This window comes from Silene latifolia, chromosome 3 (assembly GCF_048544455.1).
Source record: "Silene latifolia isolate original U9 population chromosome 3, ASM4854445v1, whole genome shotgun sequence".
NCBI lineage: Eukaryota > Viridiplantae > Streptophyta > Magnoliopsida > Caryophyllales > Caryophyllaceae > Silene > Silene latifolia.
Genome location: NC_133528.1, coordinates 16446533 through 16465212, shown reverse-complemented (window position 1 = coordinate 16465212; position 18680 = coordinate 16446533). Strand labels below are relative to the sequence as shown.

General features: G+C 38.6%; 2 protein-coding genes across 2 annotated transcripts; both read left to right on the top strand.

Annotated features, from left to right (window-relative positions):
* The first annotated feature begins 1622 nt into the window (after nucleotides 1-1622).
* Nucleotides 1623-11312, top strand: LOC141647301 (sodium/hydrogen exchanger 1-like). Its single transcript, XM_074455436.1, has 14 exons — nucleotides 1623-2005; nucleotides 3687-3805; nucleotides 3958-4055; nucleotides 4600-4659; nucleotides 4749-4795; nucleotides 4886-5080; nucleotides 5545-5591; nucleotides 5874-5940; nucleotides 6669-6769; nucleotides 9424-9525; nucleotides 10069-10207; nucleotides 10290-10352; nucleotides 10442-10528; nucleotides 10754-11312. The coding sequence occupies exons 1-14, from the start codon at nucleotides 1844-1846 to the stop codon at nucleotides 11081-11083; spliced, it is 1617 nt and encodes a 538-aa protein (XP_074311537.1). The 5' UTR covers nucleotides 1623-1843; the 3' UTR covers nucleotides 11084-11312.
* Nucleotides 11313-13078: 1766 nt separating this feature from the next.
* Nucleotides 13079-14185, top strand: LOC141648749 (uncharacterized). The gene has a single exon (XM_074457466.1). The coding sequence runs from the start codon at nucleotides 13079-13081 to the stop codon at nucleotides 14183-14185; it is 1107 nt and encodes a 368-aa protein (XP_074313567.1).
* The last annotated feature ends 4495 nt before the right edge of the window (nucleotides 14186-18680 follow it).

Genomic DNA, 18680 nt, shown 5'->3' with positions numbered 1-18680 from the left:
CCCATACTCCGATGATCGCAGATAACAACAATTACAACTCAAGCACGCCTTAAATCAATTAACAAGAATCGAGTAGGAAACCCTACCTTTTCGCAATCCGCTACGCTGCAATCAATCATACAAATGCACAACTAGTAACACATCATCACCTACAACAACGATAATCAACAATCAACGACATATGATGACCAAAACCCTAAACCCCCAAATTAACCAAATTAGGGTTTGATAACTTATAAGAATGACAATAGATGAACAAGTATAAGACACTTACTACGGCGATTGACACGGGATGAGATGCTAGAACCCACAATCGACAACCTTTGACTTGGAATTGATGAAGATGATTAAAGGGTAATGAACGCAGTTTATGTTTTTGGGGAGAAAATGATTTTAGAAACTGACGAACGATGATATATATCCTCTAATCATTTTAACCAAAATCGCGGAAATAATACCCGTCAGGCCGAATACTCGGTCGAGTAAAATGTATACTCGGCCGAGTATCCTCTACTCGGTCGAGTATTCATCATACTCGGCCGAGTATTCCTCGGCAGAACCCAAACAAACTACCCTCTTGACACTACTCGGCCGAGTAGGCTCTACTCGGTCGAGTACTTAGCTTATAAAAATCCGTAGTGTTACATTCAAATGGCATGATCCTGACACTAGCAAGACAATCAAAATCCGGTACCGCGTCAACAACGATCAACATGACTCATCTACAACGGCATCATCAACTATTTGTGTCCAGTCAAAGCGTCCGTAACCTACCGTTTTGACTGAGGGGGTGTATTAGAGAATATATTATCATATAGGAAATATATTATTATGAGTATCATAATAATATCCTATAAAATATTAGGAATATTCTTGGAGTACCCTCCAAGAGAGTCTAATATATAATGTAACCGATTTTATCATTAATGATCACCTCATTCAGGTATACTCTCCCTTATATTATTAACAAAGGTATTGATTTTTTTGTTAAATCAGGTAGTGTTTTTAGGAAACAACAGACAAATTTGTATAAACAATGTTTTTTTATTGGAAGAAAAGAATTTTTACGTGGTCATTCGGCCTTTTTATTAGACCTGAGGTAAATTTGGGAGGCCTTGATTCAGAATCGATTGCACTTGACCAACTAGAACGTTCATGCGCCATACGGTGCATACCTAGCAACTTGACTAGACTTTTGAGCCACATGACTTATAGGACAAATTGTTTTGTTATTGCTTAAAAGCTCTTCTTTTCTTCCATCCTTTTGTTCAATCCTTTTAAATTTAAGGAAATATACCATCGAATTTGCGAAGAAAGAAAGTGTGGATCACGACCCACGATTAAATCCTACCAAAAACATTCATTCGAGACCCCTTTTTTCTTGCCGCCGACATTACAGTTTATTTATGTTATCTTTGTCTGCAACTGCCAACTCTACTTACTATTTCTACTTCCACGACCAATCATCTCTCTCCTAAAAATCAACCGTCCATGTCAGCAGATCAGATGGTCAACTCTCACCACAACACGCCACGTGTAGATTCCTACACTCCATACCATAGTCGCGTAGCACATGATTAAACTCTTGACCATTCTTACGTCCAAAATTGAATTATTAAATCATTAATTGAGTTAGAATCAAATCTGAACTGAATCATTACATTCACAGTTTAATTCAATTCCTCGTTTTCAATACTGTTTTCTATCTTTGTCTTAGTTTGGATATATTCATTTAATTTTGTTTATATAGACCGTTTCTAACTTAGTGATAGACCGTCTCTTTATAAAACGGTGTGACAAAGTTCATTCGTGTACAATTGTTGAATGCTAAGAAGAAGTGAAGATGTTTGAAATACCATTTTCACTGCATGAAAAATCCCCTTTTGATACAGAGACTGTAATATCTATAACTGTGTTCTTCAGTTTAATATGTTTGTGCATTATTATTGGTCATTTGTTGGAGGAAAATCGTTGGGCTAATGAATCCATCACATCCCTTCTTCTGGTTAGTTTTTTGCTTTTCTGTTTAATTTTTTGAATTTAAATAATACCCATCTTGGATTGATTGTGTTTTGTTGATGTTTTGAGTTGTGAAGCTATAAGTCATGCTCTTTCCGTCTCAGTCATTTGTTCATCTTTTGTATTCATTGTGAGGTTATATCGAAGGTAAGCAAATGATTGAGACGAAATAGCATGTGTTAGAGACATGGTGTAAAGATTTTGGTTAATTGTGTATATCCTCTAATGTTTTACACAAATTTTGAGTCATTTGAATATTGGATTAGTTGAGATACAGAAGTGAATTACTGATGAGTTGCTAAGTTATACTCCCTCCGTCACAATCATTTGTTTACCTTTTATATTCTTTGTGAGTGTATTTTAATTAAAGTAAACAGATGATTGAGACGGAGGGAGTATGGAGTTCATGTTAATCTTGTAGGTGGTGGTTCTAGTGGATATAGAATTGTAGCTTAGTGAATTGTATTGTAAACTGTAAAGGGAATGTTTGGATTGGGGAAGAAAGCTATAAACCGCGTAAGTGTCATTGACTGTCCCGCCTAAGGAAAAGAGGATGAAATCCTTGGACTTGTGAAGTGGACTTTCTCGTATTGTAGCTTTGTGGGTGTGTCCATGGCCTCCATGCCCAATTGCTCATGTAGTCATGTGTGGAATTTAACATGGTACGAGAGTCATGGCTACGACCATGATTTCGTCTGCTCAAAAAAGGGACCTCACATATGAGGGAGAGTGGGAAGAAAGCTAGAAGGGTACTTAAGAGAAAAATAAAGGAGAGTAAGAGGTGGTGATGGAGAAAGAATATTATGATTACCCCCTAAAATGGCCTTTCTTGTATTGAAGGTAATTATTACAGTCATTGTGGTAAATGAAAAAGGAAACTAGGAGATAGTAACAACCGCGAATAGGGGAAGATGATGAAGTATGGCTATTGAAGAATTGGGATGATGGCCGGATCTCAACCCATTAACTATGTAATATTTGAACTTTGTGATGATATAGATTCCATTCGATGATTTCTTAATTATGTGAAATACTCCGTAGTAATTAGAGGTGGTCAGTTGGTAAATACACAATAGTTTTTTTTCTTTGTAATCAAGGGCAAACAGAAGGAGCTTCTCGAAACCTAGGTGGTGTGGAATCGGGGGAATGGTGTTATGATCTGGCATTAATTATGAACACGATGCTGGTCTGTGTTTGATTCTTTGATAGCAAAAGTTGGATTATTTTGGACTAATTTACTGGTAGAGCCTGATATGGTAGCCAATGAGCTTAGTCGGATTGATTGTATACGTGTAGAAGATGGTTCATTGATTCATTTGATTTATTCATTACTATTCCAATAATGCTAAACAGATTCTTTATTCCAAATCTACTATCTATGGCTATAATCGGGTTGGTTGATCTTTGATGTATCATAGTTACATTATTGATAAAGCCACCGTATTCTGAACACATACGCCTATTTCCAAAACCATTCTCTTGGATTTCATTTGTTGTGTGATGTATTCTCGACAGGACTGACCAATAGTTTTTTGGTGAGTAAATGTTTCATTATAGCAACTAATGGAAAGTTAGCGTGTTTGCAACTTTGCATAATGCTTATCTATGACAGGCGTTCAACTCTATTTCTATTATGGTACATGACCAACTGTAATGCTATTATGTAGGGTTTGGTGGCTGGAGGAGTTGTATTATGGATAAAGAAAGGCGAGGGCTCACGCATACTTGTGTTTAACGAAGAGCTCTTCTTTATTTACCTGCTGCCACCAATCATTTTCAATGCAGGGTAAGCCTGCTATATCAGATTTGCATACAAGGTGGCATGAAAGTGGCTGTTTTTCCTACAGAGGATATGCCTAGATCAGTAGATTGTCAAATATTTCAGGTGATGCGTAATATTTATGATAGTGATTAATTGAGAGCTTTGGACATTGGTAGGTTCCAGGTCAAGAAAAAACAGTTTTTCAAGAACTTTTCGATCATTTTGATGTTTGGAGTGCTGGGCACAATAATATCATTTTGCCTTGTATCATCAGGTAAGACCATTGTTTTTTTTGTCATCGTGTCAGCATTTAAACTTTCAAGTAAAATAGTGGTACCTAAACTAAAAGCGTGAAACTTCTTCTCCGTAACATTTAACTCAGCAATCTTAGAATGTAAAATTCTGTAACAAGGTGAAAAGCATGTTTACTTGATAAGAATGTTTTCAGCTATGATCTTTGACCTGTCCTTCGTAAAGATCCTGCTTATTAAAATAACATTCTGAATGATATTCGATATGTACTTCTATTTCATTCCCAGTCATCCGGACATAACATTATATATTGTATGAAGCAAGGGTAAAATTGTGTACATCTGACTCATTTGCCCTTTTAGTTGCCCTAGGTAGGAGCGTCTAAGTTACAGGGGTAGTGCTGTCAATGTGACGGTAATTGTGTATTAAAATCTCTCTGTACCACTTAGGCTGGACCTCCAATGTTTGCTTCATATATAATTCATAAAGGATGCTTTATTAATTCTTTCAAGCCCTGGATTATGAAATTTTGGCATTGCAGTGACGATTTTGCTTGGAATTTTCAGGTGTATTATTTCTGTTCAAGAAGATTGGTCTGACTCAGCTTAATATTAACGACTTTCTGGGTAATTTATCATAATAAGTTTTTCAAAGGGTATTTTTATTTTCTGCATTTGCCCATGTGTAGTCTTACATCGATTGTTTTATTCTGCAGCCATGGGTGCTATATTGTCGGCCACAGATTCTGTCTGTACCTTGCAGGTATACTTATTAACAAAATAAAAAACTTACAGCTATTGGTAGTTCGACTTTGCCCCACTAATTTAATATGATTTCTCTTGTTATCGGTAGGTCCTAAATCAGGATGAAACACCATTTCTGTACAGTGTAGTTTTTGGAGAGGGAGTAGTAAATGATGCAACCTCCATCGTGCTTTTCAATGCAGTTCAAGCACTTGATTTGAGCAGTCTAGGTACCATGACTGCCTTAGCATTGTTGGGGACCTTTCTTTACCTGTTCATTACCAGCACAGTTCTTGGAGTATTGGTAAACTTTCGTGGACTTTCTTTTACTTCAAACTAGAGTCGAATGCTACATGGCCCTTTCAAAAGGAATTTGTTTTTTTTTTGGGTAAAGGGGGACGCAGAGGCAATTTGGTGCTACTGATGTGTGGAACCAGGTTATGAGTAACCACGCTCAGTGACTTTACTACAACGCTAAGTGACATTTGCGATGATGAATTGTGTTTGGCAGTCTGCTAAGTATTAGGGATAATGGGTGTTCCTTGTATTTTGTATGGTTGTCTTAATTACACCGTGAAACTTTACTTATCAATGCTTTGGAAATGTTTGACACCCCTTTTGTTTCCTATATCGAAGATTCGAAGGTCTTCTTTCACTATGATAAATGTGCTGTTGTTGCATTATTTGCTGCTGAATTTTTCTGAGTTTCCTTATAAATCTGAAGTCTTCTAATGTAATCATGGTCTAATCTGCAATCGAACATTACAGGTTGGTCTGTTGAGCGCATATCTCATAAAGAAGTTGTATATTGGAAGGTGAACAAATTTCCATAAATTTATCTCCCATCTGATTCTCTGCTTCTTGTTTCATTAACAGCTTTAAATTAACCGTATCTACACGTACTCTACTTTTTCAAAATTAACTCTAATGCGCAAAATTTTCCTTGACCAAGCCCATCTTTTTGCTTTTGGATGTAAAAGTTTTGAATAACATTTGTCTCTGTAGAGTCTTATCAAACAGATAATCACACACATACACATTAAAATACAGGTGAGCCATTTATATTTATTGACGTCTTTCTTTATTTTGTTCGCCAGACATTCCACGGATCGTGAAATTGCACTTATGATGCTCATGGCTTATTTGTCGTACATGATAGCTGAGGTATGAACTTCAACGGTTAACAAATCAACAGCTTGATTACATATCATCAACCTGATAGTAGAAAAAACGCAGTCTGTCAATTTTTTTTTTCTGTACTTGGGAATGAGATTTGTTATTCGTAGATACCAATTATTTGCCGTTTAGGACGGAAGAATTATTCACTTGCTTTCGCTGACTATACATTTGGCCACAAATTAGAGACTGATTGAAGCTGTTCAATGTTTCAGCTTCACTGTGTTCGTCCAAGAACTATATTTCAGGAAAATTAGAGAATGTTAGTAAAGGACCATTACCATTGACCTGTAAATTGGCTTTATGTATCTGACTTAGGCTTGCACCACATGAACTGTAAAGTGTATACTGGTTAGATGCTCTTAATTAGAAGACGCGTCAGAAAATTTACTGCCTGAATATATGTTTGCTGTATGACTTGTATCGATAGTGCATTAGCAGGCATGAAACACGAACAGTGGGATATTTGTATAGCTGCTTCATTAATGTTAGGATCTTGACATATTATGAGATGGATCATGGATATAGCCTGAAAAGGAAGTACTACTGATGATATTAGTCCATCTTAATACTCCTAATTCCCGGTCATATGTTAAAACATTTTTACTTCATTTTCTGATCATCTGCATTAATCATGATAAACTGCTGTTGAATTTGTATCTGCAAAATTTATTTACTCAAAAACTTAAGCTGGATTGGTTGCTTTCTCCTCGCAGCTTATGAGTCTTAGTGGCATTTTGACCGTATTCTTCTGTGGGGTTGTCATGTCACATTACACATGGCACAATGTATCTGAGAGCTCAAGGATAACTGCCAAGTAAGAACTTTGTCCTTTTCGTATCAATCTTCGTTGTACTTAAGTTTCAAGCTGTAATTCCATCTCCATAATGTTTGGTGAATTTGTGATTGCTTTGGCGTCTCCCTGGACGGAATTTGGTGGTAGTATTTACTAAACTTCCATTTGTATGCACTCCCCAATCCGCATTTCTGGACACTGTGATTTGACATATTAGATACGCGTATATCCTAAAGAAGAGACATTTATATAATCTATTACGAGTAATTTTTTTTTTGGGTTTTTCTACATAGTACCCCCATGTTTTTGGGTTTTCTACTTAGTACCCCTTCACTTTTAGAAAACTATATGGTACCCTAACCTTTCTCATTAACAACTAACCGTGCCCCTTACTCTTTATTCCGTTAATTTGCTCTCTTATATGTTGACATGGCTGCTCATTTGGCTTATTTTAATAGCTTACATGGCTTGACATGGATCCTCATTACACCCTTTTTAACTTAACCACATAACACACCTCCTCATTTACTTAACATAAATTAACATACATACACATATCCACAACCCACCAACAACCACTGTAACCTCGACCATCCCTTCTACTGCACCGGCTTCCCAAATCATACCCCACTTCTGCGAGATTTGGAATAAATAAAGGCGATTGTAGCTTCCTGATCTGAGAGAAGGATTATTGCAAGATTTAATTGCAATAAAATTTATGAAAATTGTACCATAGTTGAGCACTTAAGCAACATCAATGGAGAATCATGAGCTTGTTGCTCAGATCTCTTGCATTTCACCCCTATCCCCAACCTCTGACGGCCATCACTGACCTTCCCCCATTCACATATATTCTTGATTTGGCCTCTTACTTCGCCTCTGCCTCCTCTTCATTATGATGTACGTCGATTAGTGAGTGGATTAGAGGGATGATAGATGGTTGGATATGGGGTTGGCTTATGTTGTTATTGGTAAGTGTGGTGGTTGTGTTGTTAATGGTGGAAAAGAATGATTTGGTTAATAAGGTAAATAGAAGTTTATCCTTTTTGGATGTGGTGGCTAATGGTGGAACATGGGTGTAGATATAGTTAAGGTGGGAGAGGAGACGTGGGCTAGGTTAGGGTGGATGTGAGGATGAGAGGTGAGTGAAATTAGAATAGGTGTAAGTTAATGCAATTAGTAGATAATTACAAGTTTAAGTTTAATGGAAAGCCGTAGCCGGGGAAAGTAGCAAATAACCCCTAAACGTTTGGTTGTATGTGTAAATTAGCCTCATAGGTTTTAATGAGAGCAAATTAGCCCCATAACATTTTATTTAGGTGCATTTCGCCTCTTTATTCAATTTTTATGATATTTCAATATAAAAATTCTGTAAAAATTAAGTTAATATGTTTTAATCAACATAATACTACTGTACATACTGAAGAAGTTTTTAAATGCCCAATTTACCCTCTTCCATGTCCCTCACCAATTGCACCAACCTTACTTCCACTTCATCCTACCAGTCACTTGCTTATTTTATCTCCACCTCACCTCATTATTTAACCCACCCCTTAATAGTGCATCGCCGTCACTGTCAAACAAGGAATCATAGTGAAAATTTATCCCTTCAACAAACACCGACAATATGATGTGCACCACCATAATCAAACTTTGTCTATCTTGATTGATAGTTTCTGTGCTATCGGTGATTTGAGAGAGACGAGTTTGTTAATGTTTGAGGCGTAGTTGGGCTCTTGAATGTTAGTAATGTAGTCATGATATGGTGGATTTGTTGGAAGAGGCAAAGATTGATGTTGGCAGGGGATTGAAAGGTGAAAAATGACGCTCAAATGCCATATTTAAGGGCACTTTTGGTGTTTCAATAGTTAATTCATAAAATAATTACATTAATAAGAGTTTTGTGCAGTTAAATATTAACTTTTATTATTTTATAGCATTTCTAAGATGAAATATATAAAAAAAATTACAACTAAAAGTGAATTGCATCTAATTTGTAACTAATGGGGCTAATTTGCTCCTACTAAAACTCATGGGGCTAAAATGCACATACAAGCAAACGTTTGGGGGCTATTTGCTACTTCCCCGTAGCCGGATATGCAGCCATGTCGTTAACTAACGGACTTATTTGACGGAAAAAAGTATGAGGGTCACGGTTACTAGTTAATAAGAAAAGTTAGGGGTTGTTTGGTTACCCACTAAACAATGCAGGAACTTAAATTCATGTGAATTGCAAAATGGATATATTGTTTGGTTACCCCAATTCACATGAATTTGAAGTTCCCATGAATTCCAATTCCTCCACATTGGAGGAAGTTGCTTACCTAGACCCCCTAGGTAAGTTAGAATGCCTACATGAATTGCACTTCCTTTATGGCAACCAAACAATTTTTTGCAATTCACATGAATTCCAAATTCACGTGTTTTATGACTTCCTAGGCAATACAAATTCCTATATGCAACCAAACGACCCCTTAGGGGTACCATAGAGGTTTTTAAAAGTAAAGGGGCACTACGTAGAAAACCTAAAAACACAGGGGTACTATATAGAAAAACCCTTTTTTTTTTTTTTATTATAAGAAATCAATGCAAGGAGGCTCATCTAAAAGCCTGTTGTTTCTGAAGCAATTTAGATGATGGTACTTGGATGGCTGTTTTAATTCGTGTACTTGCAGGCATGCTTTTGCTACAATGTCATTTATTGCAGAAACTTTCATATTTTTGTACGTGGGTATGGATACACTCGACATTGACAAATGGAAGGAGAGCAATGCAAGGTTTGTTTACCCTTATTCATGTTCATCTGATTTTCTTGCGGTATAAAAATTTTTAGTCGACATTATTTAGACAGACGAACCTACAGGCTGCAGATTAAGAAGGAAAGATCCTAAAGATTAAAGTAGCGGGATGTTGTCTGATACCCCCTCTCATTCAACAGATTCTTTATGTTTCATTAAAATATCCCTCACAAAAAAATAAAAACGTAAAGAACCTGCTGAAAGGGAGGGAGTATCTACTTTAATTCTCTTCGACATACGGTGGCAACTTGAATAAAAACTACTAAAGTTTGGAAAACTCTGCCCTGTTCTTTCTGGAATTTGAAAATTGCCTTGAGAATTTCATAGAATGCCGATTGCTTCACAGTAAAAGAAGCGCATTCACTTTACGGGGTCATTTTGTTTTGCTCCGTTATAATACCGAGCCCTGGACTAGTGGAACTGATCCAACCAGCTTGTGTTACAGAATACTAATACCCTAGATGAAAAACAATGCTTCTGTTCAAAGCCAATGGACTAATATAGTGAAACTCTTAAATCCAGTGCTGGAACTTTCCTAGCTGTCAGCTCCTCAATGCTTGCTTTGGTTTTGGTTGGGCGAGCGGCATTTGTATTCCCACTTGCGACTGTATATAGCTGGATTAAGAAAAGGGAAGAACATAAAATTGAATTCCGACAACAGGTACTCTTGAACTTTTCAGTCCAAATTACAACCTTTGATTATAAAAACTGCCCTGCTTGTTTTTAACTGTTAAATACTTCAGGGTATAATATGGTGGGCAGGGCTAATGAGAGGCGCAGTTACTGTGGCTTTGTCCTATAACGCGGTAAATACTTAATTCATATCCTCTCACTTTTGATGAAAAAGTCAATTGTTGTCTCTCGCTCTCCTTCACTGAAATTTCGCCTATTGCAGTTTTCATCAGGTGCTGGAGAGACTGTATCGAGTGAAAGATCACTAATGATCACCTGTACAATCATTGTTGTTTTGTTCAGCACTCTGGTTAGTATTCCATATAGTTTCTCTAATTAAAAAAAAATGTGATAAATGCACCATTGCTCGTGCCACCGTGTCATAAACTGTGTTAAGTCAACTAATTCTACTGTGAGACTGCCTCAAAGTATGAGACCTCATACATGACTAGAAAATTTATTACTGTACTTACAGACTTGCTCTCCGCCTCTAGTTGGTGTATTTACGTAAGTCATTTGTTTGTTCCATGAACAGGTGTTCGGTACAGCCACAAAGCCTTTAATAAAGGCGATAATGGGAGGTCCAGTACGGGCACTTTCAGATGCAACCGATATTCCGAGCCTTGAATACTTGAACATCCCTTTCCTTGAAAATGGGGGACCCAACGAGAACGACAATGATGACGACCCTGAGCATCAACGAAGGGCCATTAGTTTGATCGTGAAATATCCTACATCAGCTGCACATCATATTTGGAGGAAGTTTGATGACAAGTTTATGAGACCTGTTTTTGGTGGCCGAGGGTTTGTGCCCTACGAACCGGCCTCACCAACAGGTGCTGCTGATCCAATTCATGAGCTTTAGATATCTCATTCTGTTTCATTCTTTCATATATTTATGCACAGCTTATATTTTCATTTTAAAAGTTTTTGTAAATAAATTTTATGCAAAGAAATTTGTGGGTTTTGTTTGTACATCATTAAAGTTGAGATAGAACTCTACTAGACGGCTTGATACATTGATCAAGAATCCGGAAAGAGAGCAATTGGTTGAAATAAGAAAGAAAATCACAGGTTTTGTGGAGCTTAATTCATCTCAAGTCTCAATATCATATTATCCATGACTGTATCATCTGTATCACACAAATTGCTTGCATACTGTCCTTACATTTATCAGTCGAAAGACAAGGCCTTGAAAATCAGGAGTTATCACACAAACCAGAATGAGTTTGGGTTAATTATCTACTAGTGTAGCTCCCGTGCTATAGCACGGTTTTTCTAGATGGAAATGTAAGAAAAATTAACAATTAAACTATTGGTATTTTTCTATTTTCAATTATACATCATATATTTAGTTGTAATGTTTTCATGAGGATTATTACGAAATGCATTACAAACCGCATGCAGAAAGTCATGGGTTATTTAGTTGGGGACCATCAAAATGCTTTTCTGGCTGGGAGAAGTATAAGTGACAATATTTTGCTGGCTCATGAAGCGATTCATAAGATTAACACTCATAAACATGGAAAATTTGGTACAGTCGCTTTCAAGGCTGATATGAGCAAAGCTTTTGATCGGGTTAGATGGGATTTCCTTCAGGCTGTTTTGCTTACTTTTGGTTTTCCTCCAAGTTTGGTTAACCTGATCATGAATTGTGTCTCGACGGTGAGCTATGAAATTTTAATGAATGGGGCTCCCCTTCATCCTTTCAGACCGAATTGTGGCCTCCGACAAGGAGATCCTTTATCGCCATATCTTTTCATCCTTTGTATGGAAGTTCTTTCCTGCAACGTCGAGAGTGCCCAAAGGGAGGGCAAACTCCAGGGTATTCGCCTGTGCCGTGGAGTAGCCCCTTTAACGCATCTTTTCTTTGCAGATGATTCGGTTTTCTTCTTCCAGAACAAAGGAATTGCGGTACGACATCTCAAACGCCTCCTTGTTAATTACTGTGAGGCTTCAGGCCAGGTCATTAATGACGACAAGTCGGGAATCATCTTCAGCCCAAATAACACCCTTCGGAAGGTGAGTTTTTGTTTAAAAACACTCAATATAAAGCACAACAAAGGCTTTGGAAAGTACCTTGGTCTACCAACCGAATTTCAAAAATCAAAAAAGGAGATCTTCATGGGCCTTGTGGAATCTGTTATGAAACGCATATCTTCGTGGAATGGGATCTTTCTTTCTCCAATTGGGCGACTTACCTTAATCTCCTCCGTCCTATCCAATCTCTCCATTTTCTTTCTATCGGCATTTAAAATTCCGGTAAGTGTGACCAAGAAGATTAACGCTCTCTTGTCACATTTTTGGTGGGGGATGTAAAACAGGGTAAGTGCCTCCACTGGTGTAGTAGAAACTTCACTAGTCTCCCGAAGAGTGAAGGGGGCCTCGGTATTAGGAATGTGGGTTGTCTCAATCAAGCATTATTGGCAAAACACGCGTGGAGACTCGTGTCAAATGAGACATCGCTCTTTTGTTCGGTTTTTCCGAGAGAAGATTATGGATCCCTTAGGATTTGAAAATCACTCATGGATCTCGGGAGGAAGAAATCCTTCTCTTGGGGTGCTCGGAGCATCACTCATGGCTTAAAATTTATTAAGGAACACATTGGTGAAACCTGGTATTGACTCTAATCTAAATGTGTGGGATAAGAGGTGGGTTAATGGGCAAACTCCGGAGCCTAAGGATAGCCTTCTTGAGGAAGGCTTTATTTTCTTAAAGGATCTTCGCGTAAAGGATATCTGCATCAATAATGGAGGGTGGAATGAAGGCTTAATCAACTTACTCTTTTCGGACGAAAGCGTAAACCAAATTTTGGCTACCCCCTTCATTCTTCACGATCACGGATGAGATTTTTGGCCCTATGCAAACAAAGGGCATTTACACTGTCAAGAGCGGCTATGGTATTCTCTTCCGCGACTTTTTCTATGCGCATGGATCTAGAAAGGACAAAGCTCGGATCCATGCTAACTGGAAACTCTTCTGCAAGAAGCATTTATGGAACCTGCCGGGACCCCAGTCATGGAAAATTCTTCTCTGGAAAATTATTGCTAGTTCCCTACCGATTGGTAGTGAGTTTGCTAAAAGAGACATGACTTGGGCTTCCTCTTGTGTCCTGTGTAATGATACAAGCGGCTGCGTGGAAACCCTTGATCATCTTTTTCGCGACTGCCCTCTTAGCTCACGAATCTGGGCCGGATCGGGGCTGGGTATTACTGTCGGTCATTTCCCTAATATTGATGTCCGCGACTGGATCGTTAATTGGATTCTCTACCTCTTCAAGCTTGAGGATGGGCTTAATCTTGTTATTCACTTTCTTGTGATCTTGGTTAGTCTCTGGACTTTACGAAATGATATCCGGTTTAGGGGCAACACCTTTAACACGAGTGTCTTTTACGCCAAGACTCGTCACCTTTTAAATGAAGTTCTTCAAGCCAACGATAAAGCTAATTCTGAGCCACTGTATCCACCTGGTTTCGAGACCGGCGACCCGGTTCTTTCCCCGGATGATGACTTTGACTATCAGCTGCTCCGAGCGGGGCGACCTTTCTATTGTATTGGAGGTCCTTCGTCTTGCGATATGGTACGTATCTACGTTGACGCAAGTTGGAAGACCTCGTGTCTTGCGGGTTTTGGATGGATTGCCCTTGGGACAGATGGTGACATTTGTTATGAAGGATTTCTTCGAGGCAGGGCTGAATCTCCTCTTCAAGCCGAAGCGCTAGGGTTAAAGGAGGCCATTTCCTGGGCACGCCAGGCAGGAAATCTGCACATTGAAATTTCCTCGGATTGCCTTTCGCTTTTGACGCAATGGATGGGGAAGCAGACCAAACATCACCATATCAGGAACATTTTGCAGGAGATTACTCTTCTTTCATCTGATTTTCATTGTTTCTGTTTTAGTTATGTTCGCAGGGATTGTAACTTAAGAGCTCATGCCTTGGCTAAACGGGCTATGGGCTTGCACTAGGAACCTTTCTTTACAGCTGCCAAAAAAAAAAAAAAAAAAAAAAATTATACATCATATATTTATGGCTACTTTTATCGTGTACAAAATCCGAATATCATTAAAATGAATTAGAGGAGTAGTTAATTAGAGAAATATACTAAGTACGGTAAGTAGTAGTTAGCGACGTAGGCGGAAACTTAGGCGGAAAAAGTTTGAGATTTGTTATTTTTTTTAGTAAAAAGGGGATGTCAAGTGATTCTCTAAAATAATAATTATTGCATTATTGAAAAATTTAATAACTTTTAATTTATAATTACTAATTTTATTTAATTTTAATGAGAAAATAATAATTATGAATTTAATAAAAAGATTAGAGTTATAATTATTAAAGCATATTTATTAAAAAGATAATTTTATGATACTTATTTCCTAATTTAGGTAGATGCTTTTTGGAGGGAAAACTAAGAGAATTTTTATTCTCTTAGTAGTAGGGGGATTGAGCTCATGAGAATCTTATCTTCGACATTTTTTGTTGAAGAGGAAATGAAGAGTAATTGAGAGGTGGAAAGCGGAAAGGGTACGGTCCTCAATCTTATCAGAGGTATCTATCGGTAAATTATCTATTTATTTATTCATTCATTCATTAATGTGGTAGGATTCTTATTTTAGGGAGAAGATGAAGATGGAAGATGAAGACGAAAAATGAAATGAACTAAGATAAGGCCGAACATTCTCTTCTTCCTGCTGACGTGACCCTGGCTAAGGTAATATGGAATTCCTCAATACCTACTGTATTGACATCTCTCTACTTTCTAGAGAGAGTTTATCTCTCCCAGCGAGAGTCCACTGCTTTCTTCTTTTTCAAATAATTAAAACTGCCTTCCCTTTTCATCTTCTTTAAAATAATATTTTTCCTTCACTTGGATTGGGTCTTTTCATCTTTCCAGAAACGCCAACTGTTTTCTGGGTTCTTTGCGTGTGTCAGCAACTTTAATCATTGGGAGTTCATTAGTTTTAATGGCCGTTCTTGCTTTTTCTAGGGTTTCTAAGTGTTCTTCCAATCGTTGAATTGGGTGTTCCTGACAAGCTTGCTTTTTCACTCTAGGATTTTGCTTCGTTTTCCACTATTTAAGAGAGGGTTTTTTGTGTTTCTTGCATCATTCAACTTTTTCCGTCTTCTCTGTTTGATCTTATGTCTTCTTTTAATCAGTTTGGTAATGGTGCTCCCTTTGGGGAGCCTGAGTTTGGGAATCAAGGTTTTTCTCAAGCTATGTCGGATGCACAACATCCTCTGCCTAATCAACAGCCTTTCCATCAACCTTTTCCAAACGCTGCTTTTCAACCTAATGATCCTTTGCATGCAAGAGCTTGGCGGTTTCCAAGGTCTGGTCCTGTGTTTAATCTTGATCCTGCTACTCTTGGTAAGTCCAGGGAGTTTTGGAATCAATGTGTTCTTGGGTTTCTTGTTGATTATCGTATTTTTAAGGCACCGAAATTGAATGATTTGATTCAACGTAAGTGGAAGACTAGGGGAACGATCAAGGTTCTGAAACTTGGTGATCTTTATGCTTTACACTGTGAGGAAGATGAAGATAAGGAGGATCTGCTTCGACGTACTTATGCCACTTTCTTTGGGGCTTTCATGGTGTTTACTAGGTGGTTCCCGGATAGTATTCCTAGGACCATTCGGTTCCCTTATGCTGATGTTTGGGTGAGAGTTTGTGGTTTGCCGTTCGAGTATCTGACTGATGAGGTAGCAAATGTGGCAGGCCACCTTTTAAGCCATCATTATGAGGTGGATTCCTTTGATCCGGTTCCTGATAAGGATTACTTAAGGGTGAAGGCTCGTCTTCAGATGAATCAACCTCTTTCGCCTGGTTTTTTTCTCTCTATGGACGGTGGATACCTCCTATGGGTCCAGTTCCGTTATGAAGATGTGTTTAAATACTGTGTTTGTTGTGGAAAGGTTGGCCATATTGCTGCATGTTGTCGGGAGAGTATTATTTCGATTGTTTCAAATGTGAATGGCCTTCTTGATCGTGCTCAGGAGCGGGGTTTCGCTGTGTTTCAGACGCAAAGCAATCATATAATGTTTAATCTTGATCTCAGGGCTACACCATCTACTACTAGGTATGTCTCTTCTAATATCCGTCTTGGTGGGCATGGGGGCTTTGTGTCTTCTAATGAAGCTAATTTTGAAGATGAGCAAGTTATTGATTTTGAGCTTGGAACTACTCCGGGGGGAGGGTTCACCCAGGGATGAGGTTTAGTGTGACTGCGCAACCCTTTGCAGGGCTTATCCTGTTTAATATGGGTGGTGGTGGTTTTGAGTATGCTGACCCACCTGTTGATCCTATGCATGTCACTCCTGCTCCTGGGGTTCCTGTTTCTGTTGGTTTGCATGAGCCTGTATTTGACATGGGTTTAGCGGGTAGTGTGGGTCTGAATGTTGCTGGGGTGTTAAATAATAATGGGCTGGGTAATTTGGATGGTATGCCGGCTTCCATTCCTGTGCCTATGCAGGTGGAGGCTAATGGGGGGGGGGGGGCCTGTTACTGGGGTGGGAACTAATGAGCATGGTTTTATGAATGGTTTTGCTGTTGGGAATTCTGATGAGATAGAAGCTGCTGGTGTCACTGGAGTCGCCACTGGTGGGTGGGTTGTGGAGCCTGATCCAGTGCCTAATCTGGGTCAAGGGTTCACTGATAATGACCCTTATGTTGTCTATAGTAATTTCCATACTGTTGGAAGTCATTTTGATCGTGATTTACATATTCAGGAGGCTATTCTTAGTCGTGTGGAGAGTGATTTTAACTGGGCACGTATTGAAGATGATGATAGGGGCTATGGGCAGACCTTTGACCCTCCTCCTCAGGGGGTGCCTATTGTATACCCTTATAACTTTTATCAGTTCTCTCCTGGGGATGAAAGACCCTCTGATGAGGTGGGGGATCATTTTGGTAATAATGTTACAATAAATATTGATGATTCTTCGAGCTCTCATTACTCTACTCCTGAATGGCCTCTCCATAGTTCAGATTCTGAGGGAGAAGATGCTTTAGTAGAGGCTGATGTGAGGGCAAGAACATCTGATGTGGATACTATGTTGTCTTTAAACCTGGGATTGTCTTCAGAAGCTGCTGTGAAGGATAATACTCAGACTGTATCATGTTCGGTTCCAGTTAGTAATGTTCATGTTCAGGAGGTTGGGGTGGTGTTAAAAGAACCAACGGGCTGTGTTTCTATTGCTGTGGATGAGTGTGCCTTGACTGGTGTTGATGTTGTTCCTGTTATTGTTGGTAAGACCCAAAGAGCTCAGTCTGCGGGTGCGTGCTTGGATAGGTCAGGTGGGGGTATTCCTGTTTCAGGGGGTGTGGCAGAGTGTAGGTTACCTATCAAGAAAAGGAAATGCAGGTCTGATGCTGACAAAGATGAATTTAAGGGTGCTCTTCTTTCTTCTATTGGTTATGCAAAGACTTATCTCTCTCAACTGGATAAAAAAACTTGTTTGGTGGATGTGCGTAAAATGGATCTGGGCAAAGCTTCTTCTGGGTCTGGTTTTCATATCAGAATTGCTGAGGATGATGGTATGAGCTCGTGTGACGGTTCTTCTGTTCGTGAGGATGGAGTTGCGGAGGTTGGCCTATATCAACCTCCTTGTTCACCATGAATGGGCTCCTTTGGAATTGTAGGGGCTTAAACAATGCACTCTCCCCTATAATTCTGAAATTAAGAGTGCTTACTAGTAATAATAATTATGACTTTATTTTCCTTAGTGAGACAAAATGTAATGCAAGCCTTGTTAGTCCTATGTTTCGTAGTATGGGTTTTATTGAGTCCGTTGGTGTTAATGCAACGGGTAGTGCTGGTGGCCTTTGGTGTGGCTGGAAGAAGGGTGTGATGATGAGCTGTGTAACTACATGTAATAACTTCATCATACTTTTGAATGAAATGAATCCTTCTTTGCCTTGGTATCTCGTGTTGTTCTATGGTGAACCTGAGCAATCTCTCCGTATGCAAGTGTTTGAGCTTTTGGGTTCATGGTTAGTTTCTTTAGAGTATCCGTTTGTTATTGTAGGAGACTTTAATCAAGTCGAATTTAGTTGTGATAAGCTTAGTTCAAAGACGGGTAGTATCGCGGGAGCAATGAGTTTCCATAATTGGCGTGTTGAACATGAACTTGTTGATATTCCGTTCAAAGGGCCGCGTTTCACGTGGTGCAATAATAGAAAAGGTTTTAAGCGAGTGTATGAAAGAATTGATAAGGCCTACGGTTCAATCCCATCTTTTTCCTAATACTGGTGTTAAACATATGCCCATTCAGATTTCGGATCACGCTCCCATTGAATTATGCTTTAACCTTGTTAAGAACGCATGTAAGAAGCCGTATAAAATTGAATCTTGGAATTTGGATAATAAAGAGTGTTTGTCGTTAATCCAGAAAAATTGGAAGACCGTTTTTATAGGCACTTCTCCGTTTAAATTGGTAAGGAAACTTGCTTTTATTCGAAATATG